The sequence below is a fragment of the Sturnus vulgaris genome, chromosome 1, assembly GCF_052056855.1.
Source record: "Sturnus vulgaris isolate bStuVul1 chromosome 1, bStuVul1.hap1, whole genome shotgun sequence".
In the NCBI taxonomy this organism is placed as follows: Eukaryota; Metazoa; Chordata; class Aves; order Passeriformes; family Sturnidae; genus Sturnus; species Sturnus vulgaris.
This window is the reverse complement of record NC_142243.1, coordinates 70,396,408-70,422,150: the sequence shown is the minus strand read 5'-3', so window position 1 is coordinate 70,422,150 and position 25,743 is coordinate 70,396,408. Positions and strand designations below refer to the sequence as shown.

Genomic DNA, 25,743 nt, shown 5'->3' with positions numbered 1-25,743 from the left:
TAGACAAGAATGACTTCAAGAATGTTTCACTGCTGCTGAAATGTATTCAGCTCTACCTTCAAAGTGATCTTCAAGAAGGGAAGAGCTTGTTTATTGAGCAAGGGCTGGTAGCAAAGATGAGTATAATACTGCATACAAGTTACTAATGTGATTTAAGGTTATTTGCTTAACAAAAAGAACTCCAAGGAAGTGAAAACTAGAGGATGGCTTGTTGGCCACACAGAAACAAAATGTATTTTTGATATATTGTGTGAACTGAGTGGGGAAAAAATGCTTACTCTCTTTTATTGCTTTTGGTGTAGCAGCCAAATTTATGGTTCCCCTTATTGCCTGATTTAAAGGGTTGGATAATTTGGGGTTTGTTTTTTTTTTTTTTTTAGCTAATAATGGAAGGAGAGGATGAATTTCTATGAGTCCCATTAGTGAAATGATATAGACTTTCTAAATGTATTTTAAATGCTCCAGCAAAACATAGTTTTAGTATTAGAATTAATGAGTAATTAGTGCTTCTATATTTTTAAAAACGGAGATATTCTTTATGAAGGTCCCTCTCTAGATACGTAGCAAACCAGATGCGTTTCATCTGTGATTGTGTTTTATCTTCTGGCACTATATTGATTTCAGCTGGTAATAGTTGTAGTAGCAGAAATGCAATTGTGCTGAATATGAGTAACACAGCTACCAGGGAACAGCTAACACATGCTCTCTCTACTGAGGAGTCCTTGGTTCAAAATGTTGCATTCCTGCCTTGTAATTATGCTTTTCAGGGATACAGTTGCTGCAAATTCCTGTAAAGAGATAAATTAATAAGGTTTTTCCAGTCTGAGCTCTGTACTTCCAATGGAGCATAGATTTCTAGTTCGCCATTTGTATGTGATGTTATGCAATGTTTAAAACCATGAAGTATTAAAATATTTACCTTGAAAAAGCTTTAAAAAATTTACAGCATTTTGCTGGGAGTTGATGTCCTCTAGAAATGCCTATAGGAGTTTTGGTGCCACTAGTAGCATATATTGTGACTGAATATCAGGAGTGGGTGCTTTGGACAAGAAAGGAGGATACAAGGAGAGCTAGAGAGGGAAGGGGATGATGGCACTTTTCATGTTCTCCTAGCAAAATTTGAACTCCTTAAAGCCATGTAGCTTTTGACACAGTACATGACTCTGCAGTTTAAAGAGTAAAAATCTCTGTAAGGTTTCCTACAGACATACATAGTTTAAGGATTATGAACTCCTCTTCCCAGTTTTTAACTAATTCTTTTAATTTTTACCTGGTATCTTGGTTTGAAAGAGCAAGAGCATTTGTGACTGTCATCGACCTAAATGAGGATAAATTTTTGATGTTACTGCTTGAAGACTTCTTTGATTCTGCATTGGTATGTTCATGCATTTAAGGGGACAGAAGGGTTGCTTTTATTGGATAAGATAGCTATTGCTCACAAAAAAAATTCCTGTTAGAAAATAAATAATTGTATGGTGCCTTAGGGCTGAATCTGGGACAAAGTCTGGGTGGTGTGGTTGGGCAGTGTCCAGGAGTGTGCTTCAGGCTGGGGTCTGGCTTAGACTTGACACACTTGGGAGAAGCATTTTCTCATTTTCAGATTTGAAGTATTTGTTCTTGTAGAAAAAATTGCAAGAAATTCTGATGCATTTTGTAAATAAAAGCTAGTGAGCCAAAGCTCTCCTTAAAACCCACAAGTTACTGACACTGAGCTGCACTTTGTGCAAATATATTTGCTAAGGTAGTCCTGGCAATTTGTTCCTACTCTGCTTGAAACAGATTATTTAATTCTAAAGAATGATCTAACTTGCTTACAACTCTCGTTTAGGTTTCAACTTTAAATATTCATGGTTTTAAGGGTGTTAGAGGCCTAATGATGTAATATTTGTAATAGGAAGGATGCTTTTTAGCTTTATTCCCCAAGCTATTACTTCCAGCCTTGTTGTCTGTAGCTTACTGGAAATGTCAACTTGTGCATTAGAATTCCTATCAATACTTATGGCTCTTTTCAAGAGTTCTGCTAAAAGATATTTGAGCAAAATCAAACTTCCTTCTTTCTCTACTAACCACTTTAAAATTATAATATACCAATTTATTTTCCCAAAAAAATTAGTTTATTTGACTTCTTGCTACATTTCTTCCACATGCTTTCACTGTGGAGGAAGAAGTGTTTTTTGTTGCAGAATTGTTTTTAATTTTTTTTCAAGCTTTTATTTTTAATTTTCCTCAAGGGACTTTAACACCCTTAGATTGTGGTATCTAGTACTGTAGTATATAAAGTGCTTTTGCATAGGCCCACGTGTAATAAAAATAAGAGAACATGTCATGATGTGGGTTTTCCAGGGAACCTGTGGGCACTGTGCTGTCAAGTGCTGCTGAAATCCCTGGGGGAAGTGGGTGCTTGGCTACCTTTACCCTCCCTGCATATTGCCAACCTGTATGATCAGGGTGATCATATGTGACATACCTGGATGAGGTGGCTTTTTCTGATGTGGGTGCACTACTGCCTTATGTTATTTAGCATCTGAAAGCTGGGGGGTGAGGAGGGTGTGTATAAGAAGCTTGGCACTTTGTGTACTGCTCTTCTTGGGTGGTGGTATGTTAATGAAGGCTTCTTTCAATCTTTCCATCAGGTGATTTGCAAATGCAGTAATGAAGGTCAGTAATTTTTTTCCTTCCGTTCCTCAATAGCCTGAATCTTAATCTTGGGAGCATATTTCTTAATTCTGCTTTAACTGTCTCCTTTCTCTTCAGCTTCCTACTTCTTCCTCTCTGCAGTTTTTTTTTTTTTTTTTAATTTTCCAGCTGATTTCTCTTCATTTATGTTAGTTTTCATTAACATTTATATTGGAGCACAAAACATTTTTCTGTTTATCTTTGTTTTCTTGCTTTGTACATGCTGGAAAAAAATCTCAGGCATCTTTTTTAAATGGTTAGCATCAAGCATTTCACTTGATCAGAGTAAGTGGCTTCTGAAAGGAGTTCAGTCTAGACAGTCTGTTCTTGCACATCTGTTTGTTCTGGCACCTGATGTCATTCCCTTGCTGAAAGCAACCATCTCCACAGAATATGGTAACTCCTTCAGCCTTCTCAATTCGACAGAGGGATATCTGTCTGTTTCTCGTTTATTCCAGCAGCAAAATTGTTCTGTGGCTGCAGCTGGTTTTACATTAGGGCAGAGGGGAGAAGATGCTTTCAGCTAATATCTGTGTGACCAGACATCCAGGCTCACAATCCATGTAAAAACGAAGCATTGCACTGTGGATCCAGTAACGTGTTCTTATTTGTCCTTGCACCTTATTCTAGCAGGAGCAGAGTGGCACAAGCATCTTTTGGTTAATACTTTATTGGTTTGCTTCGTTGACTTTGACAAACCCTGTATATTCAATTTTATCTTGTGGCTAGTAATTAGCTTCCCTTTTCTGTGCCTTTTTAAAAAATTACCCAGGTCAAAAGTTAGTGTATCTGGAGTTTGGTTTTTTGTGTTTTTTTTTTTTGTTTGTTTGTGTTTTTTTTGTTTTTTTTTTTTTGTTTGTTTGTTTTTTTGTTTTTTGTTTTTTGTTTTTTTTTTGGTTTTTTTTTTTTTTTTTTGTTTGTTTTTTTGTTTTTTTTTAGATGGAAGTTACCAGTCCCCCTTTCTGTCTAGGATTAGGTGTCTGGAAGCTTTGTCTTAAAATGAACTTACAGCTGGGATGTTTTTATTCCTTCAACACAACAAACTGTAGTTGCTTCAACTGTTTTTATATGGACAGCAGCCCATTTCTAGCTTTACCTTTCAAATTGTTTTTCTAGGGAAGAAAGAGATAGTGAACTTATTTTTGCCTGAACTAGGGCGCCTAGTGACAGAAGCAAACCTTGGCTGCGCTTTGCATCTGGAGGTAAGATTCTTACCGTGAGGAGAAAATTGGTTATATTTGTGTGAAAGTTTGTGTAATTAGATAAAAGATATGAAATGATGTTATTGATTTATTTCCCTTCATTTTCTGCCTCTTCTCTTGTGGGGGAAAAGGCCTTGAGGACCCTCAACTCTATACTTGACAGTCTGCCACGGGAAGAGAGAAAGAAGTTCCCTCTCTCGGAGGAGATGTGCTCACTCACGTATGATTTTTCCCTCCAGTTTCTGTACCTAAATACTCTCTTCTCTGCATTACGAGTTAGTTGTTTGCATTTTAACTTGTGGCATTATGTTGTTTCAGGAAAGACCTTGCAAAAACCATATTGGAGGTTGGTGGTAAGAAGTTCTCCAGCTTTACCTCATCTACTTATTTATTATAGATGAATTGTAATTTGAATTGCATTTCCTTGTCACGAGTTGATTTTTAGAGAGGAAAGCCAGATATGCTTTAACGAAATATAAATTTTAAAAGTTGAATGTAGCAATGCAATAGTTCTTTAAGGTTGGTATTAGTAATGCATATTGACTAATCAGACAAGCTAAACTGATTTATGTAGAAAAGTAATTGGATTGCCTTTATGCATGTGTTTACAACATATATTGGCTGTTGGTCTTAATAAAAATGAAATGTGAATTGCTTTGCCATGATGTGGACAAAATTTAGTTAACAAGGTTAATGGCCACTTGAATGAAATATTTTTTGTTTTCTCCTAATAATAACACTTTGTAGAGTGTTGCCATGGTATATGGAATGTGGCCTAATCCTAGTGGGCTAGTGATGGTCTCTGCTCTCCTCCCCTTCCCGAACCCCAAGCACATCTCTGAGTGCACGTGTGTGTGCTGTGCTTTGCAGCACTCCCTACCTCAATCCCACTGAGCTGGGGGGGCTGAAGATGCCTGAGCCAACCCTTGTTCTCCAAGGGGAAACTGAGGCCAGAGGATGGATATGACTCTGGAGTATAAAACTGCAGGGGAAGCAATGCTATAACCCTCTGTTATGTTGGAGGGATGTTATTTAACCTGTGCTTGTGTTTACCTGGCAGATTATGACCTTCAGGTTGCCCTTTCAGAAGCACTTTGTAGGTTAATGATAAAAAAATGGAGGGATGACCTTGTTCACCACTGGTTTGAAGATAAGTATCTTGCTGAAGCTTTCAAAGAGATCAAGGATCGAGAATTTGAGACGGTGAGGGTCCTTATTTTGAAAACAACATACTTGGCAAGTCTGTATAGGGGCTAGTTTTGGTTGAGTTAAGCCAGAGTGTCCTTGCAAGAAGTTCCTACAAAACTGATTTTATAAATACATGAAGTTGTTTGTGGATGGCATGTTTTACTTTTTTTTTTCCTCCCCTATTAACATGGTAAATATTAAATGACATGTTGTTAAAATAGCTCTTACTTCTAAGTTATTTTAAATATAAAAAAGTAAAATAAAAAATAGAAATAATGTATAAATTAGTTGAATTGCAGGGTTTGTGTTTGAATTCTTGCTAGTCTTGAGTCCAACCTTTTGTAGTAAATTTGAGTGTTTCTTCCCAGAGGTGTCTCTGGTGTCCCACTGACTCGTTTGAAGATTTTAACTGCACAGTAGAGATTACAAAACAAATACTTATTCTACACAATAGAATAAGTATTTGCAAAAGAACAATTGCCTGCTTTTTGAAAAATAATGTGTAATTTGTCTTGAAGGACTGCAGAAAATTTCTTAACCTACTAAACGAAAGGCTTGGAGATAAAAGAAGGTAAGCTGGGAACCAACAGAATAAATTGTTGCCATCATTACTGCAGAGGGGAATAAATAGAATTTTAAGATGGGTTGACTTATATTAAAAAAAAATTTACATTGCATGTGAAGAATGAAGTTGTTTTTAAGAGGGAAATTGTATGCATTTTTATGGTGATTCTTTTGAAAGTAAAATAAAGATAATGCATCACTAGTAAAATACTGTAGTCTCTAGATTATCCAAGCTCAATTTACTTGTAGAAAATTTTAAATTATTCTTTTAACAATAAGATTGGTTACTAATCCTATTAAAAATAAAATAATTGAAGTCGGACTCTAATGTTGAATGTATCATGTGAAGTCTACTTCTCTTCCAGAGTCTTCTCATTTCCTTGCATATCTGCTTTTGCTGACATGAATGAGGTAATAGCCCTTAAAGCTCTCACACCTTCCCTACAGTGTTATGGCTGCTGAAATGTTGCTTTCTGTGGTACATGTTTGGGTTGGTTTTTTTTTTGTTTGTTTGGGTTTTTTTGTTTGTTTGGTTGGTTGGTTGGTTGGTTTTTTTTTCTCCCCCCCGTCTCTTTTTCATTGAAGAGCTCGATTTCTTGGAGCATAGAGTATAACATTCTGTTCTAGCTGGAAAGTTTGCTTGTTTGTCACTTAGCTCCCAACTTAGTGCTGCTGACTTTGCTGTTGTATCAGTCATGGTGATGACAGAAGAGAGTTTGAAAAAGAAATAGGAGGACAGGACACCAGTGAGTCCTCTGGCAGAGCTGTTTCCAGACTGCCAGAAAACAAGATTAGCCTGATGGCCCTGGAGAAGAGTTGCAGATGCTGCAGTTTGCTTCACAGGTCTCCAACTGATTGAACTGTGGCACCATGCCTGACGGTCGTATTGAATCAAACCCATGTAGATGGCAGCTGGTTCCACTGCTTCTGATTATTTCATGTGCTCAGAAACGGCTTCCACAGCTGCTTCCCTGGCACAAACATGCAAGCATTTGTGCATTTTCTCTCCCTTGGCCAAAGTAGAGCTACATCTGACATGGGTTGGGTGAGCAGTGGGCTGGCACCCCACAGGGTGATCTGAACTCTTGTTTCTGCAATATGTACAGATGTTTACATAGGGTAACACTTTCCAGTTTTGTCTCGTTAAAGAAAATTGTGAGTGATGCAGCAGCTGTGGGGCTTTTTGGGGAACAGCAGTGCCACTCTTCTTCCCCAGGTGAAGAAGCCATCAGATGAGAAACTGGAGGAGTTTTGGATTGACTTCAATGCTGGCAGCCAGAGTGTGACTTTCTATGTGGATTGTGATGAGGTAACAGCAAAGCCCAGGTGGCCTTGGGTTAGCCTAAGCCAGTGGGTACTCCCTCAGCCTTTCTGACACGATGGCTTTGGTTTTCAAAGGGAGCTCTTTGGGACTCTGTGAGACTGTCAAAAGAAAATGTCAACAGTTACAGTGTGAAGGGTAAGATTTTTCCAACATTATCCTGTTTGGCTGGAGGTCCATGACACATGCAGTAAACCTAAAATCTCACCATCACCAAGGTTTTCCTGTCTATTCTCCTTCCTCTCTGCCTTGTCCTTTGGCCATTCTGCACCAACTTTGTTTGTTGGACCATGTGTGAGCCCATTCTGCACAATAACCTCCTCTCCCTACCCAAGCAGGACAGCTTGGGGTGTCCTGGGGAACAGCATCACCAAGACTCAACAGGAAAGAAATGAGCAAACAGAGTAACTGGAAATGCAAGGGCAAGATATAAAAGACTGTTTTAAAAATCCCACTTACTCAGACTTCTTGGGTTAAGTGAAGAACATCTTGACCTAAAACAAATGTCATTGACTGTTTGGTTTGTTTGGTTTTTTTTACACAGAGAAGGATAGACAAAAGGTTGTTAAAATTTTGATGATGATACCCGCTGCTCTTAACAAGACAGAAGCAACAAAAGTCAAACTGGTTTTCAGTGCTGAGTTTGAAATATTAAGTGTACTTAGAAAAGTCCTGGGAGAGGAAAAACTGGTGGTAAGCTCTAATATGTGGGGTTTTTCCTTAACTGTATGTTACACTGGACAAAACCATTCAGGCTTGTGGGATTTGTTTTGTTGTTTGTTCTTTATTTTCTCTGTGCCTCTTTACTATATATTTGTCTTCTCACTGTGCATTTATGACAGTCTATATAGATTTTCTAGGCTTTGACCTGGAAGAGAAATTAAGTGTTTTAGGAAAGAAGTTTCAAGGTACTCAAATTTATGGCTTAAAAGCGGGAAGATTAAAATGATTTGTTTATTAATTCCTTGTGTTATAACTTTTCCTGAGTTTCTGAAGTAGAAAATAAAGCCCATGGCATTTAATTGCATAACTTTAAATATGAACATGCTCTTATATACGGCTTCGAGTGTTAGATTACACAGGATGAGCAAATTGTTACACAAAAACCTGGAGATGTGCTAAAAAAATGCAAATCTTAGACTGATTTTGTAGATAGGCATTCAAGACAAAGAATAGAGTACTTCTAAAACCTCGAGGTTTTTTATTAGCTTAAGTAAAAACATAAATTTCGTGTAATTTATTTTTTGCCCAAATGTTAATATAGTTAATTTCTGATTTGTAATTAATCTGGAGTCTGTAGTGTTTGCAGAAAAGCTTACATCAGAGTAAATAACCATAATACAGTGGCTGTTGTCTGTCCTTAAAGGAGCCAAGACCTTTCAAAATTATCAACTCAATTATCCACTGATAACTGATATCCAAAAATCCACTGATTTGTTGCTGGGAATTAGCAACTGTTAGTTATGTTATTAAGTAACTGACTTGACTAGGTAAAGACTACTCTAAGATCACATGAGATTAATTCATACCAACAGATAATTGAGTCTGAAGATGAGACTATTCACACTGGGAAGGAAGCTGTGCAGAATGAAGGAGGTGATTTTTTTTTATTTTTTAATTGTGTTATTTGGTTAAATTTAAATATCTTTTTTTCAAATTATCATTTTCACTTGTAGTCCACAGCTTACAGTTAACTTCACTTAAAGCAAAAAGAAAAAGGAGGAAAAAACCCACAACAAAAAAACAAGCCATGCCCATGCTCAGTCTTCTGCTGCTCTTGCTTTGGGAGCTTGGTAACTCTGGTTGTGGCAGATGCTGTGTCCCTCTCGCCCAGGGAGTGAGGGCTGGGCACCATGGCCATGTGCTGCTGGAGTTGCACGGGCAGGGGAATGCTGATGGAGACAGGATCTGCGTGCTGGCAGGTGGCCTGGCAAGGCACATTTCAGCTGCTGGCTGACCTCTGATGTGCAGGGTGTGTGGAACTGTTTCTCCATGTGCAGGACCGTCCTGTCCTCCCGTCTGGCTTGGCTCATGCCTGGTTTCTGGCTTGGCTGTGCCATGTGGCTGCCTGCAGAAGGGAGTGGTGGCCTCTGGGCTCCTGGAAGCACAGGCTCTCTGCACAGGGCTTGCACCTCGGCACTTAACAAACTCTCCTCTGTGCCGTGGGGTGCATCTGGTGGGGCAACCTCTACCAAAGCTTCCTCCAGGGAGGAAACTTCTGTTTCTCTCGAACAAGGTGAGGTACTAGACAATTATGTGCTCCTGTCCCCAAGTGCAGTGGATGATGCCTTGGAGGTGCCTGGAGCTGTTGTGGAAGAGTAGCTGGGGGAGCAGGAGTACTCACCTGCAATCCCTGTTTGTGGGTAAAGGTTAGCAGCAGCCCAGCTCCCTTGCATGAGGTGACCTGCTGCTGTAAATACCTGGTGCTGCAGGGCTGTATCTGTGTGTGCCCCAGCCACAAGAGTAGCTGTCTGCCTTAGGACAGGACAGGTTCCCAGCTGCACCTGGAATAGCCTTTATTTCCTTATTCTCACCACCCTACAGCCAATGCTTTATGTAGAGCTTTGTCTTTCGTTGAACTGGGAATATTAAGTTTTCCGTCATCAAATGGTGGTGCTTCCTGTGCTGCCAGTGAACATCTCCTGCAAGGTGTGTTCTTCCTGGATCATTTGGCAGAGTTTTATTATGTTCTAAATTAGGTGGTTGTTGAGGTGATTTGGAACCTGAAGTACAGATAGATGTGTCATTTCTGTGTCTGATTCAAAGGAAGATCTAAGCCCAGCACTTGCCAAGAAAAAGAGAAAGTAACTCATTTCTTTCCTTCTTATGCTCTGAAATTCTTCTGTAAATCCCCACAAACTGTAGGTCACAGCTTTAAGGAAGAGCTGCTTACAGCAAAAAGCAGGGGATCAAAATTGGTCTTAATCAGGAAACGTTTCCTCAGCTCGACTTTGGTATCAAATTTTTTGGAAGGTGTGGGTTTTTTTCTGTATGATGATCTTCTAACTTTGAAGGCTGGGATTTGTCCTTGCTCTTAAACTGCCTGTATTTCAGGTTTTAGAGTGACAACTTTTTTGTGGATCCTTTCTTGGTGTAACTTCTTGACAGATATTTCTGCATCTTCTAAGGCTGTGAAATCACAGCTCTTTCTGCTGCTACCACCATCTTGAAAACAAGTCAGGACTGAAGAGCTCTTAGGATATCTAGCATTCCTTCTGTTACAATGTTAAAGAGAGAAATTTTTATGTTCCTCTAAGTTCCTGCACATTTCAGATTTCTCTGGGTGAATACTTCAAAGAGCCACTTCCAGCTCTAAACGTCTTGGGCAGTAACTTCTTCGGCAGCCCTTCCCATTTTCTTCCAGTTACATCCTAAAATGCGAGTCCTGCAGCTTCTAGAGATGTAGATGAGCTAGGAGTTCCTTTGTTAGTGCCCAACTGTGGAGCACACAGGAGTGCAAGGTGGGCACTGCTACTTGAAGCAGTCAAAGGGCAGAAGGCAGGTAATCTGCAGTGAAACAAATTTTGCAGTACCTGGTAGAGATTCAGTGGAGGAAAACATAGATGGTGGAAGCTGCCCCTGCTTTAGTCAGACACAAAGGCTTGCTCCATGCCTTCCAGAGCTTAGGAGTCAACGTAGCAATACAAGTAGTAAGATGATAAACCTGCATATATTCGTTTAGTATTGATGAGTTTGTGTTGTTTATTTAGCATTGCAATTCTTCACTGGGTACTTTGAAGATGCTTCTGATTGTTCTGTTAAATGTGAGCCTGAGATGTACCTGGAAGGTTGTACTGCTGCAATTCATGCATGCGTGTGTGGGAATGGTAAGAAGGGGTAGTGAGTGTGTCATTGCAGTAATTGAACATTCTCACCCTGGTTGCTGTTCTGCAGAAACACCTGTGCCCTCTAATGCACAGAGGAGGAAAAATCCTTCAGACTCTGGAAATGGGGAGACTCAAAAAGACAACTTAACCTCTCAGCACAGACAGCAGTTAACAGGCACTGTAGCAGTAAGTGTTTGGTGTATGATGGAACAGTCCTTGTGCCCCTTTTCCCTTCCTCCAGTCTGCTTTTTTTACAGATGTGGCTAAAACCTTCTTTCAAAGAATACTGCTTTGTATCTATTCAGCTCAAATACTTGTCTCCAGAGCTGCAATTTTGGCAAAATTGCTTAAAAAAAAATTACTTCATCTTGTAAGAGGACAGTGGGATGCTCTTAGTGAGAAACCCATGTTAACACACGCAGCTTAAAAAGTTTTTACATGCAGACAATGAAGGACCTGCCATGCAGCTCTTGCCACAGGCTATCGCTAAAAAATCTGTTTCTAAAACCCCGACTTTTCTATTGATCATATGCATCTTTTGTTTGTTTTCGTGTCTCCAAGCAGAAAATGGTCAACTCTGTTGCCATGGTTACAGTGAGCCAACAGACTGACCTGGAAGATGCTAACCAAGGTCAGGCATGGCTCCCTTCAGTACCTTAAGTCTGACCCACTTAAATGTCACCCAGGTGACATGCTGAGGGCTCTGCTCTTGTGAGTCTTACAGCAAAAGTAGATAAAGTTTCACAGTAGCTCCAGAGGGTAAAACTATAGTTTCTTTGCCTTCTTCAGAAAAAAACTCCAAAACTCCATCTCCAGCAATGAAAGCTAAGCCTAGGTGAGTGTCTTGCAGACAGAAAGTTGCAAAGTGAGTTTTTTGTGGGGTTTTGTGTGTGTTTGGGATTTTGTTTTTCTCCTGGGGTTTTAATGCATGCAATTTTGAGGCTATTCCATCAATTATTAAATAAAAGATTTTGTGCCACCTGGACATCAAGGCTGTTTGCCTGGAGTTACAGCACTTTGGAGTTGCTGAACAGTGATGTTTGGTTACTAAACTGCTTTGGTGTGACTTTTTTCTCTGCATGGATTTAGTCTAAATGCAAGGTGAGCCCACTGACCTGGGCTCACTGGGCTGATTTACAGAGTTAAACTTCAGCTGTGAAACTTGAGCTTGCCAAATGCACAATTGTTCGTAATGGGCACCATGACTTTGTGAAAGATGTGAATTTGAATTCGCCTTGGCTTGAACTCACCTTTTTCCCCCCCAAACCTTTGCAGGACAGAATTTCTTATAGTTAAGGAGCTGGACTTCTGTAGAGCTATTGATTACCTTTCTTCCCTGTGCATAAAACCATTGCTTTAGTGCTCATAGGTGCAAGTTTTCTTTTTTAGTTGTTTTATGTTTTTCCCCCTTAGTACTTCACAAACATTTTGGTCTTTAGATGAACAGCTCCCTCACGTGTCCTCTTGTCCCCAGTGAGAAGCCTCTAGAAGAACAACCTATGGAGGAGTCACTACCAAAGGTATGTGTGCCTTGGAGGTCCCAGTGAGTGAAAAGATACAGGATGGGGAAGAGATTCTGATGGAGTTGCAGGAGAAAGCTGGGATGGATTGACCCGCTCGTACCATCGGGCTGTGTCCTGAGCCTGCAGAGTGTCACACCTGATGTGCTGTGCCACTTGGCACCAGGAGTGAGCTGCAGAGGCCACAGCTGCCACCCTCATTCTAGATGGGCCCAGCCAAGTGATTCAAGCTCACTGGAGTTTATTCAGATATGCAGCTCCAAAGCCATGTACTGTGCTTGTGTCCAAGAGTACAGTGCTGTGTGGGACATACTTGCACACTCTCCTCAAGAGGGAATGTTTGCTTCCTGAATGGAAGCAAGCCTTGGAAGCCTACAGATGTTTTTATTATTTATTATTAGTTTTGTATCTGAGCTCTAATAACTGTCCCAGGTAGGAACTTGCAACCTGGATAAATTACCAAGTAAGTGAAAGTAATCTGTAGTTGCACTTGGAAAGTTCTGTTGGTGTGTCCATGTATTAAAAAAAAAAAAAAAAGTCAGTGCACTATGTGAGAAGTTAAATTCCCAAAGCAGTATTTTTGTGCTTAGGTGCTTAAATAAGAAATCATATTTTAGACTTGTTCTTGGTTTTACGTTTCCAAGTGCTAGTTTCAGATTTTTTAAGATATTTTTAACTGTTCATTCAGCTGTTTTGTAACAGATGCCCACTGTACAGTGAATTCAAAGCTTTTGAACTACTTTCTCTCCTCCCACCCTCTTGACCCCCCCAGTTTCAGCTCTGTGAGTCCCATATTTTGTGATAGGAAAGTACCACAACCAACAATTGCACCTGGAGAATTGTTGTAGAGGGAGGAAGGAGGTTTCCTGGCACACCTTTTCCCTGCTTTTGGCAGGCTCTAGAATCACAACATGACTTTGGGTAGTGTTGTTTTAGATCCTGCAACTTTCTTCTTTTCCGAAGGATGCTGCCAGAAAGAAGAGAAACAGGAAAACAAGTTTGGCCAAGAAGAGGGCTGAAGGCAGGTATGACACACAAGCCCTGTGCCCATTCAGGAGCTGGTGTACCAAGTCATTTTATACCTTTTCTAGCACTCAGGGATGAAGAGGGTCCCCATGGGGGGTGGTCTTGACTGTATCTCGAACAGGCAGTAAAACAAGTATGAGGCTATGAAGGGTCATAACTTGTCTCTATAGGGCCCAGTTGGGTCCCCAAAGTGATAAAGAACTCAGAGGCTAACCCTAGTCTGCCAAAAATGCCCTCTACCCCTGTGACACTGTCATGGCATGTTGGCTTCTTCCTCGCCCAACCATAATCCTCCAGTGAGTTGGGCTCTGAGCATCAACTTCGTTCACAAACATTTAAATTTTCTCCAATACTGTCCCAGTTCCTTGACATCATACGTCCTAGGGTTTCAGGGTGGTCTCTTTCTCAATTTGTCCCCTTCCCTCGCACCCACACATCTGTCTGCATTTAAGGCTGGGGGCACTGCAGGAACAAACACGTGAGTGTTTGGGGGCTGGATGCAGCCTGTGGCACTGCAAGTCTGCCTTGTTGAGCCCTCCTTCTGTGCTCTGCCAAGTGTCGTGTTCAAGTTCGTGCCTGCTGCTGAGCAGGATGGCAAATGAGCTGTGTGTGAAGATCTCTGCTTCCATGGGGGTCCTGCTTCAGTCTACTCTCTCTTACCTCAAAAGCCTTCCAAAACCCCAAGTGCTTAGATGTATTTTTCGACTAACTGTAGATAAGAATAAGACAACTTGATGCAGGGCTTCATGAAGGTTTTTTATTTTGTGTGTTTTAAGACTGTTAGATGCAGCAGTGTAGAAGTTATAGGTGAAGAACTTCTTAGCTTGGTCATTCTGCTCCCTCTAGTGTTTCGTCTGGAAATGAGTTTCCTTCCTTCAGGAAGCTTTGGCAAGGATCTCAATTCTTTAGTCTTCCCATTCTTTTAACATCTTAGTAAAAAGATGTATATTGAGCAATTGTAGGATTTTTCGGAAATAGTTACGATTTGGAGAAAGCCATAAAGGTACAGTTAAGTTTAAATGTTGGAAGACACGAAAACAAGATCTAGATGTATACAGAGAAGAGATTAGAGAACAAATATTAAATATTAGAACTTTCAAAAGGTAATTAAATGGAATTTTTAAAATGCTTCCAATATTATATTTCCACTCGTTACTTCTTCCTACCATATATTATTATGGGTGAGAACAAAATGTCCTCTACATAAACAGGGATAGGTTAATTTCTATGTTTTTAATGTTTCTTAAGCGTTATTATTAAAAGAATGAGAATCAAGACAGACAACAATAAGACTAAGTAGAAAAGAAATAAGTATTTTTAGGCATATAAGGTATCTGAGGAGAGTGGGCTCAGAAAGAAATCACATTGTCACCCCCTTATTCTCAATGAAATTCTATAGGGTGATTCTTCACTATTGCATATCATGCTATATTTATGTTGTCTTGCAGAAAGGACCTTTATGACTTTGAAAACTCAGACTCCTCAAGTCATGAAAAGGTAAAGTTGAGATAAAAGCTCAGAACCAGATGGAGTAGTAACTTGAAACAGGATATAATTTGCTGCAGAAATGCCATAAGGATGGACACATTCTTACAGCAAGACAGACAACTGGGAATCTGAGGTTTTTTAATTTTGTTTTCTCTGTATGGTGAAAATGGAATTTTTTTGAGTGGTAAGAATGCTCAAAACTATGTGAATGTTGTGGTGGGTAATGCACGATAACACCACAGATGTTTGAGCTGTTGCTTCAGTGAGGCCATGGGATATCTCTGTGATTGAAGGCCAACCTCTGTTATACTGAATATCAAAAGCAGATTGCTGAGCATCTGCTTTGTCCTCCTAGGTTAAACAGAAGAGACTGAAATCCACTTCAAGCTGTGCTTTGCAAGCTGGGAATCCCTGGTTAAAACTCTGTCCTCACAAAACTTTTGTTGGAAATTCTGCTTGACTTACATTTGCAGACTCTCAAAAAAAAAAAAAAAAAAGAGAAAAAATTGAGCATTTTGACTGCTTAGAAACTTTTCCCAGTGTGGGCTTTCCCAGGAAGCTGTGAACTTGCTCCTGATGGATTCCATCAAGGTGGCTGTGCTGGACAAACCTTTTGGCTTTCCACCTCTTCCCTGATGTCGGGGCTGCCACTGGCACTTGTGAATTGTGAGGCAATGGGTGATGAAGAGAATCCCCCAAGTTTCACCATATCATAAACTGGATATGGCTCGATCCTTGCTACTGCCACTGGGTGTCAGCACAAATCCCTGCTCCATGGCACCCTGCCCCAGCAGCCTGTTCCAGGGCTGTCCAGGGACACTGCACTGTGTTCACAGTGCTGCTGCCAGCACTGCTATCGAGTCAAATGACATGTCTTGTGGTGTTGGTGCTTAAAATGAACATTATTCACAAACCAAGGAAAAGAAAGAAACTCTGCTGAAGGCTCAAATGTTTGTCTATTATAATTTATGACACTGTTTCAGTTAACAATTCCCATTCCATTAAAAAGTGGAATTTCTGAGCAGGACTTGTAATCTGTTTCCCTTCGGAATTCTGATATATTTTCAATATACAGAGTATTTTATGGGGCAACTGGACTCTAAGATAACTCTCTGCTTTTAGGTTGCTGAAGCCAAAGGAAAAGTTCTTGCCCAGAAAACTTCTTCACTAAGTCAGAGGTACAGGATTATACATTCAGTGTTTATGAACCTTTTGCTATATGAACAAGAGTTCATAGCTTTGGCTAAGATCCCTTAAGTTAGGATCTAAAAGACTGTGTGATTTTTCTAATAGAGTAATTCCTTGCTTAGCTACCACACAATCTGTGGATGTTATTGATACTAATATTTAAATTAGTACCTGAGAATCTAAACGTTACTGGAGAGAATAGTGACTCCTGTCATCTTTGACAATAATAAGATTTTAACTCTTAAACATCATCCTGTCCTGACCATATACCAAAATGACTGATGCAATTTTTGAAGAATGCTTAAACTCCTTGCCTTACTTTGTCTGCCTTTCAGTCAGAGCAACCTTCCAGGGACTTGCCACCTCAACATATGCAGATTACTTTTTATTTTAAAAAGTGCTGCTTTCTAGATATCCCTGAATTGTGCTACTTTCAAAATCCAGGCAAAGAAAAATTTGGCTACTATATGCTCTTTAACAGTTTGGTTTTTCTGCTGAACTCTTAAGGGGCCTCCTGCTATTTCTATTTGTTTGTGCCCATTCTGCAGTGCTGTGGTGTGTCATTGCTGGTTTTGCTACTTTAATTTGAGTCTTTGTGTTACCTGGCAGGACTTATGAAACAAGAAGCAAGAGCAAGGAATCAAATAGTCTTGAGAGAAGGCAGGTAGGTTGTCTATGCTTTTGCATCCCTAGAGCCTTTGATTGTTGCCTAGTTGAATGCTGTGTATTTCTACCTGTACAAATCTGTTGCACCCTAAGGAAGCTGAAGTTTTAAGCTTACCCAGTGCAGAGGTGAAGGAATGTGATTCTCGTAGCCTCTAAATGCTCTCTGTCATTTTGAAAGCAATGCTCAGGATGCACCATCACTGCCAGACCAGCTAGTGAATTGTCTGTGTTAGCTGTTCCCCCCTGATGTGCTGCTGGATGCAGCTCAGACATACTGAGGCTTTCCTCCTTGCAAGAGTGCTCTTATTTTAGGCACAGGTGAGAGGGAAAGACAAGGAAGGAGGATACTGTAAAGACCCCATGCTGGCAAAAGGCAAGCATCTGCCTCTTGGTGTTTTGATACAGCTGTTTCAGCAGCTGGCTGCAGCTGTTTTGTCAGATTTCACAGCTTTACATGTTGTGTTGTGGGGAGGGAGAAATAGGATAACTTGGTAGCAGCTGAAATGGAATGGCTGAGGGGCTTCTGATGGACAGGACTTAACAGTGTTTTTAGTCCAGCTACAGGAAACATCTTTTCTCTGAAAGTAACAATGAGAATACAAGTCCTGCTCAGAGTGAGAAAAGTTGGATCCTTGACTCTCAGATACAGTCGGTGCCAAAACCTGTTGACTATACCCGAAAAAGACCCAGGGTGAGAAGTAAATTAAAAGGTAAGCTTAGTCCCCTACTGACACTTAGCTATGCATGATGTACTGTGCTGCAGAAAAGCAAATGCTTATGATAGTTGGGGAAAGGAAAGTTTGGCCAAATACTGGCTCCCCTGAGTGGGAGACCTGACCAACAGCAGACATCCCCTGCAGCCATGCTCCAGGGCTGTCTGCTGCTGTCACCACCAAATGGAAACCAAGTTATCCTGAATGAGATGGAATGTTTCTCTCCCACTCATGGAGAAATGATGCTTGCTCAGGGAGCTGTTTGATTCTGTACATATTAAAAAGCAAAAGAAAGTTGAGCTTCTAATTATTCTTTATACCATGTTTCCAGGGCAGTTGTTCTCACTCCAGTGTCAGCTCACATGTCTTGCCTGGGACTTGGGGACTGTCAGACAGGATGCTGAGCCTGTCTTTTGGGGTTTTTAAAATTTTTTTGGCTGCCCTGGATGCAGTGAGTTGTGTATGTCTGCATCATTGCATCTGCCTTTGTTAGAGAAAGGTGTTTTTTTGAAACTTAATGAAAGTGTTATGAAATTTTATTTTGTAAATGTCTAGAAAATCAAAACTGAAAAGATTTGTATTGTGGCTAACTCTGTTAACTGGGTAAAGCACACACTTTACATTGCCAGTAATCAGGGAAGCTTTTCTTCTTGCAGTGCTTCCAGTATCTTCTGCAAGTAGTGGCAGTGACTATGAGTCAAAGAAGGTAAGAAGGTGTTATGCTTTAGTGTCTCAGATTAAAAAACGTTATGGATGTTAATACCAACCATCCAAAACTCTCTCTCCAAAACAACACCCCAACCCCTACTACTGTAGTAATGTTTAAATAATGCTTAGGTTTGTTTTGTTTCAGGAGGGAGAATCAAGGCAAAGACCTCAAAAGGAGATGCTAAGGAAACAAAGCACATTTAGCTCCAAGGGAGATGATTTACCCACAGTGGATCTTGCTGGTATTTTTATTTTAATTGTCTTCAGTGCATTAGAAGAGTTTTGATATGTGTGGATCTGTACTTTTTGGATGAGGTTGTTTTTTGTGGTGGGTTTTTCTTTTTGATTTTGCCACTTTTCTTTCACATTTTTTCCATAAATATTTGCCTCACGATATCTCTTTGTAATGGCTCTGAGGGGTAGATACTGTCTGTGTTGATTAGTCTCTTGTACAAGGGGATAATAAACCGGTGCTACTGAGAGGCAAAGGAATGAACTTGACTGACAACCACCAAGAAAACAGCCTTTGGACTGAGTCTGAGCCACCACCTCTTCCCTGTGTGCTAGGATAAGAGGGTAGAGGGCTTGGGTTTTATTTTGTCATTAAACAGAGGTTTCCAGTCAATACAGGAGTCAAACTCTGTTGCCTGGGTCATTTATTAATCTCTCACACAGATGAAACGCTCTCAGAGGACATTGGAGGGAGTCCCCTGCTACTGAGTGTGCCTGCTGGGAGCCCTTCCAGTGACGTGGAGAAGCCCACACAGGTACAGAATGCAGTGCTTAGCCTCCTTCCAGTCTGCTGTCAGGCTACCTCTACCTGAAACCCGTGTATTGTGTCCCTTTGCTTCCCTTAACAAGACAAGTCCCTGGCGGCTTGTCTGCAGGGTGAGTAGCCTTCTTATTTTATTCTTTCTCTCCTTAGATGTTTCATGGTACACCGGGCAAATTATCGAGAGAGGAAGAAAGTACCAAGCGGAAGGACTCAGGTTTGCTACTCTTGATAACCCCAAAGAGTTGGTTAAAAGTAGAAAGAGGAGGTGCCAAAGCTGTTATTTTCTTTCAAAGACAAATTAACACTGACTTTTTTGAGATTACTTTTCTCTTTTTCTTTTTTTTTTTTTTTTTGCTAAATTCTGTTTCTCTGTTTTGTATATCGTGACAGATGCTTTTACATGCATTCCTGAATTCATTGCTAACTCTTAAAATCTGTCCTGGATTATAGGGGAACTTGTAGTGTAGGTGGGATTTTACAAGAGACACACAAGATAATTTCTAATGTTTCAAAAGTGGACTGGAACTTCAATTTAAACAAAACAAGCATCCCTTCAAGTTGTTGATTTTCCTTATGCCTAAGAACATAGATGTAAACCATTGCTATAAGCATTTGTTAAATGGGGACTTGGATAATGTTTATTACTGCTGTAGCTTTTTAATAGGTAAGTGGCACTTCAGGATCCTTTTTATAAATGAAACTGAACTTTCATAAACTAACTCGAAAGTGCAAGCACAGTCTTTGTTGTTGAAAACAACTGAACTTCAAGCAAGCCAAGCAGCAATAGGGTTGTTTTCATCCTAATAATTCTCAGTGCTGATGTAGTTCTAAGAGTCTGAGTTACTGTTGTGACTATGAAGTGAGTCGCTGAAGTTTTGGTCTTGGACAAAAGCATCCCTTTTCTCATGAGCTGGTTCTGTTTGTGTTCCCAGTTTATCTTTTACCTGTCCAGCATTTTCTGAATACACCTTCACTGCAATAACACATCTGTTTAATTTTGGGGGAAGGTAGGTGCTGAGGACTTCATTTTTGTGACTGTTTGCTGTATAGCCTTACAGTTGAAGAGGAGTTGTTGCCATGCAAAGGCCCAAGCAGGGTTCTGCTCAAAAATTTCAGATGTAGTCTCTGACTGCATTTGAACTCTCTGTGAACCCTAAATCCACTCCAGTGTGCTTCTCTTGGTCTGACTGCCCCCCTTGTTCTAGGCCCCATCACCTTCCATTCTGCCCTACGGGAGATGATTTGCCAAACAGACAACTTGTTGAATTCAGAAAAAGTGCACAATGAGACAATAGGATGGAAGTCTAGTTTATTTCTTTGGTTTTTAGGAGATTTGCCTTAAAGTAGAGGCTGCAGCTTTGATTTGGATTGTTTGGATTGAATCAATTTTATTTTCTAAAAATTTCTTCATAAGCAGTTTGAGAACTTGGGCTGGGAAAGGGAATGGGAAGAAGCTGGACATCAGAGATTTTTGATTAGAGTAGAAGGCCAAGAAAGGAATTTATGTTTAAGATGGAGATGTGGAAGGTTTCCAAATACCTGTATAACACTAGGCAGGCTAGTTCCCTGCTTTTGCAGGGAAGATGCTTGCAGGTGAAGTCTTATCCTGTCATGTGTGATGCCAGACCAAAAAATGAGGCTGCCTCCTTTTCTGAAGCATTGGTAATTCAAATGGTGAGCAGGCACTGTCATGTACCTCATGCAAAAGAACAGATTTCTTCTGAAGTATCTTCTGTTTTCTTTCTAGATATATTGAGTAGCACGATCATAAAAAAGCCTAAATTTTCTAGTTTGGAGAAAAATCACTTGCCCTCTGAGATTAACCATGCATTAAAGAAAATTTCTGATTCAGTAGAAGAGGAAGTGGAGATCCAGAAAGGTAAAATCTAGTGCTTAAATGCTTTCAGCTTTTCTTCTCTTGTGGCAGAAATCATAGTCATATGGAAGCTTGAAGAGATGTATTTGTAGAGAGGCCAACTTCTCCAAAGTCCAAAAGTCAAAATTAGCAGGAGGTATTGCAGAACTGCCAATGACAGTGGATACTGTGCATGTAGAAGTGCGAATAAGGAAATTTAGGTTCCATTTAGTCAGCTGCTTCGTGACATCCATACTTTCTAGTCTATCTGAATAGTGATTTTCCAGAGCTATTAAAAAACCATCAAACACAGCAGCTGAAAAGAGGCACGCAGGTAATGGACAAAGTAACTGCAAACTACTGCTAACTCTGAGTACAAGAGGATCAGGCTTTCCCTGCAATGCATAAGTAGAATATAGAAAGCAGTGGTGGCCTGACTATTTTTTGCCTTTATTCTGTTCATTTGCCTTAGTATCTGTAAATAGCTCTTTGTGTTGCTCTGTTGTGCCTATCCTTCCCTGCTGCTCTCTAATAAATATTTCTCCTGGGATTTTTGAGCCGGTTTCCCTCCTGGTTGTGAGCTCTGGAATAAGCAGCACCAAATTCCACCTCTGTAACAGTTGTTGACACATGAATGACAGTCCCTTCAATAGCAGGAAGGTTTATATTCCAGGAAGTCTTCCAGCATGATGCTGACTGGGCATGTGCTTCCTCCTAGGTCAGGAAATGGATGCTAGCACAGATGATGTATTCTTTTCCAAGATGCTTCATGAAGACTTGAGTGATTCAGGAGTGATTTCTGCCTTTGAAAGCTTTATTGGCCAACTGAAGAAATTGTTCTGGGTAATGTAAACTCTTTAAAAACGTGTGGCAATCGATCATGTTATGTGAAATTACCTCTTTATCTCAGGGAGAGTTAGTGCAAATATCCCATCTTAATTTGTGTTCAAGAGTAGGGCTTTGGTGTCAGTGCCTGTTAGTCTGGATTTCTTAGAAGTATTCTACAGAACTTGTATATTCTGAGAAGTGTTACAGGGAAGGTGAAAATGAAATTTCGATTAGGTTCTTCCAAATACAACACTGCCCTGAAAGTGGCATGGGTTACATCAAGTCTTGTTGGTGTAACTATTGTGACTGAATTAATTCAGATCATATCTGCAGCACCAATATGTGTCACCTTACTGGAGATTAAATTTGATTTAATATGGTTTCTGCTAAGATGAATGGCTACCTGCAGAGGAACTTGTTTTCCAGGGGAAGGTTTTGCAAGCTAGACTTCTAGGTTTTGGCTTGGGCCATTGCCTATCCCTAACTGTGCATCCCATGGCTAGTCCCGCTACAAAAGGATTGAGATCAACACACAGGATGCCCTGAGATCTTCAGAGAAGAACTTGTCTGCCCTTCTGAACCAGATACACAGGTGCAGGTAAGTGGTCTGGTGCTGGCTGAAAACAGCTTCAGTTTTGTGTCAATTTTGTTTACTAGGGAAGCCAACCTGACAGCTGGTTATTGTCCTTATAGTTTGTGTGGCAAAATAGCTTATGTGTGGTGGTTCTTTTTTTTCTTCTATGCAAGAAGAATTTCAGAAGTATAAGTCCTGTGATTGGTCCTAATTTTCCTGTAGGAGACGAAGATGGGTTAATTCATGCAAAGCAAGCTTGATTTACAAGCAGTTGATGGAGCAGTCCTTGGACTGTCTTCTGGTTGTCATCAACTTAGTAGCTTCTATTTCTAAATCTTTCAAGAAAGAAGACAGACCATGACTTGCTTAATGAAGTGGAGGAGAAGAAAAGGGATCTCTCAGATCCTGGATTTCTTAAATAGGAGCTAGATAAAAAATCAATTCTAATACTTATGGATTTGGTAAAAGTGAGATACTTACTTACATCTTGTACTGTACTTGTAAGTCTATCAGGCCTCTGTATCTATTACAAATTCACTTCTTTGGATTTAGATCAAATGTAGTATGAAATAGTAGTCGTTAAAATGAAAAATCCCTGGTGTCAATGGGACCTCTATGAGCAGAATTTGTTGTCATTAAGGTATATGGGGACGTTTGAGTTCCAAAGGAAAAAAATGCCATGTTTTGTGGTGGAAGATAAGGGTAGATGGTAGTGAGATGCTTCAGTGCTTGGTTGCCAAGTAAATAACTTGGATCTAACCAGGGTCACAGGATAGTGGATGCAAGGCTGTGCCAAATTTTTTCTAACTCAGTGAGGCTGAGAATGGTGGAAAAGTCAATAAAGGTGTTGCAACCACCGCCTTTCTTAAGATTTAGAAATTGCTGACATGCTGTGACAACACTGTACATATCAAATTCGTGGCAGGAAAATCCATAGAAACTGTTTGTGTCAAGATGGAATCATAGAATGGTTTGGATTGGAAGGGACCTTAAAGAGGTCTTCAGCACAAGAAATCTGTGCTGAACTCCCTGGAGGCTGGGAGAGCACACACTGCAAGTATTGTGCTGGGAATTAATTTATGTTCTCTGTCCCAGACCTCTGTTACTGGCTGCTTTTTGGGACAGGCTATTGAGCCATATTTATCTGCAGTGTGACTTTGCAGCTATTCACATGCTCTGTGACATATCTGAGAACAAATCTGCCCCATGTAGTTCAGCAGTGAATTTCTCCTCTGCCTCAAGGTAGGTTTGCTGCTGGAGGTGTTGTCCACCTTGTGTGACTGCACATTGAGGTGGCAAAATTGTTTCTGCTCTCCATCACTAGGCTGAATAAATTTGAGACCTTCCAGAAGATTGTTGTTGAAGAGCTTGCCAGCCTTGAGAAGGAAACTCAAATTCTAGCAGCTATGGAGAAGGATGCACTGGTGTGTACAACTTCTTGTGTGCTAGCCCGAGAAGGTGCTCCTTCACAGGTAACAGAGGTTTTCTCTGGGGATCTTTTTAGGATTTCTGGAATGCACAGCTGATCAAACTGAATACTTTCTGTACCCAGCAAAAGCAAAGGTATGTCTCTGCCAGCTGTCCTGCATGCTCACAGGTCCTCTGATGGTCACAGAGGGCACTGGTTAGACTGGTGGCACTCTTGCTGATAGAGGGGAAAGGATTCTAAACCTAGTATGGCATTTTCACTTGGTGTCCACTGATTGAGCTTTTGCAGCCTTGTGAGAGTTTTCAATTGGAATTAGAGTGTAATTCTGTATGGGAAGTTGTGCAGGAGAGGAGAGGAACTTTGCTCAGGAGAGCTGTACCAGGATCTGGAATGCAGATGTCAACATGACTGTGTCTGGGGTTCAGGAGAGGTGGAAGGAGGTGATAATTTCCTGTATAAAAGACACTGTTGGCATAAATGCTGAGCAAAAACCTGCTATTCTCAGGTTTATTTTTGGTGGCAAATATATCTGTTCGAGCTTCACCAGTAAGTGCTTAGTGAAAAACCAGCTAAGATCACTTTTCTTCACTTTTCAGAATTGAATCTGTTGACTCAGCCCTGGGTGAAACAGCCAAGAGTTTTGCCAACTCTGTCCAGAATACAACGGTATGTGACAGAAGCAGCTCCCTGTGGACAGGGACTGAGCTCTGGCCTGACTGACTGGTGTTGGAAGTGAGAAAATGAAACTGAAATCCTGGGAAGGGAAGCCTTTGGATGATTTGTGGGGCTGGTTCTTTGTGGGACTTCTGGTCCTGATGCATGGAAAGCATTGAGAAAGAAATGTTTGACAAGGGGAAGAGGTCAAACAGTACTTACCTAGGGGAGAAGACAAAGACAAGAGCCATCAGGTAGTGGTGTTTCTCCTGGGTTCACAGTCTGGGACAGCTTCTGTGTAGTTTGTGACCCTCAATGCATTTGCCCTTGGACTTGTGCATCCATGACAACCTGTGGCTAAGGGCTCTGCAGTCTAACAGCACCTTGCATGTTTTCTCTCATCTGATCCTTAGGTCTGATAAGTTCTAGTCTTGATGCATTCAAGTTGGATTTTTAAAAAACAATTTTTTTAATAAGACTTACATCCTGGTTAAATATTCTGTTAAAGTTCTTAAGCTCTCCAGAGTCTAATCTCTATTTTATGCTCTAGTTCTAATTTGTAAATTAGGACGAATACTCTGCTAACTTTGATACAATGCTTAGTTTCCCTCTGATTCACTCCATCAAAGGGATGTGTATTTTTGCTACTGCTGCTGTTTCAGTTCTATGTGCAGATCTAATGGCTTTGAGAGTTGAGCATTTCTGCAATAAAACTGATGGATTACTGCCATGTGTGGGATGCCAAGTGCACTCAGTGGCACTTCACAGGGCTGAGAAAGCTCCCTGTGTTGAAGGAGCAGCTATGCCTGTGGTCACCACAGTGGACTGGGCCTGGGATTTTAGAAAAGAATGTTGAAAACCAAGGGCTTGTATATTTTAGCAGTCAAAATTGGAATCCTGAGCTTTTCCAAACGGAAAAGTTTCCATTATGAGCATTGAGTTGCTGAGGGACACAGGTGCTCCTGAATAAGGACACTTAAAGAGCAGCAGGGCTGAGAAAGGAGCACTTGTGTCACAGGAGTTGTTCATCCTGCAGCACTTATTCCAGGTAGGTGCTTGAAAATTAAGAGCCGAGTCTAAACATGCTTCTGGTATCTTTGCAATTTCTTATCTTGAACAGTTTCAATGCTTGTATGAATTTTTGTGATGTTTTCTCTTACCTTTTTTTTTTGTTCTTCCCTGCAGTATGAACATCCAACGAAGAAGGAAGAAGAAAACGTGTTCATTGTTCCTTCTGACTAGAAAACCCCTGAATTCATTATTCCTCATGACATTTGAACACTTTGTGTGCAGCATAGAGAAGATGGTTCTGTGAAGGATGTTAGTCTATTTCAAATGAAAAGAAAAAAGAGGAGGAAAAAGCATTATGTTGAGCCCTTGTTTTGCCTAAAAAGGATATATAGTGGTAAGTGGTCCAGTTGTGACCCTTGTGTGGATAACAAGTTTTTCTGAAAAATTGCAAGATTAGATCCATTATATATCAAAGAAATTTTAAAAAATGAAGTAAAGATAATGATATAGCCATCAAACTGATGGATATA

The 25,743-nt window shown here is 40.4% G+C and overlaps 1 protein-coding gene across 1 annotated transcript; it reads left to right on the top strand.

The window, feature by feature from the left end:
* On the top strand, positions 1 to 25,743 carry SYCP2L (synaptonemal complex protein 2 like). Its single transcript, XM_088169537.1, has 32 exons — positions 1 to 1,375; positions 2,634 to 2,658; positions 3,793 to 3,878; positions 4,010 to 4,098; positions 4,197 to 4,231; positions 4,939 to 5,081; positions 5,585 to 5,637; positions 5,996 to 6,041; positions 6,847 to 6,939; positions 7,029 to 7,089; positions 7,496 to 7,644; positions 8,487 to 8,547; positions 10,846 to 10,964; positions 11,343 to 11,409; positions 11,568 to 11,613; positions 12,253 to 12,298; positions 13,262 to 13,323; positions 14,773 to 14,821; positions 15,935 to 15,990; positions 16,610 to 16,664; positions 17,220 to 17,376; positions 18,036 to 18,085; positions 18,233 to 18,329; positions 18,763 to 18,854; positions 19,013 to 19,076; positions 20,610 to 20,741; positions 21,436 to 21,560; positions 22,049 to 22,143; positions 23,444 to 23,543; positions 23,624 to 23,682; positions 24,145 to 24,214; positions 25,388 to 25,743. The coding sequence occupies exons 1-32, from the start codon at positions 1,226 to 1,228 to the stop codon at positions 25,442 to 25,444; spliced, it is 2,589 nt and encodes an 862-aa protein (XP_088025663.1). The 5' UTR covers positions 1 to 1,225; the 3' UTR covers positions 25,445 to 25,743.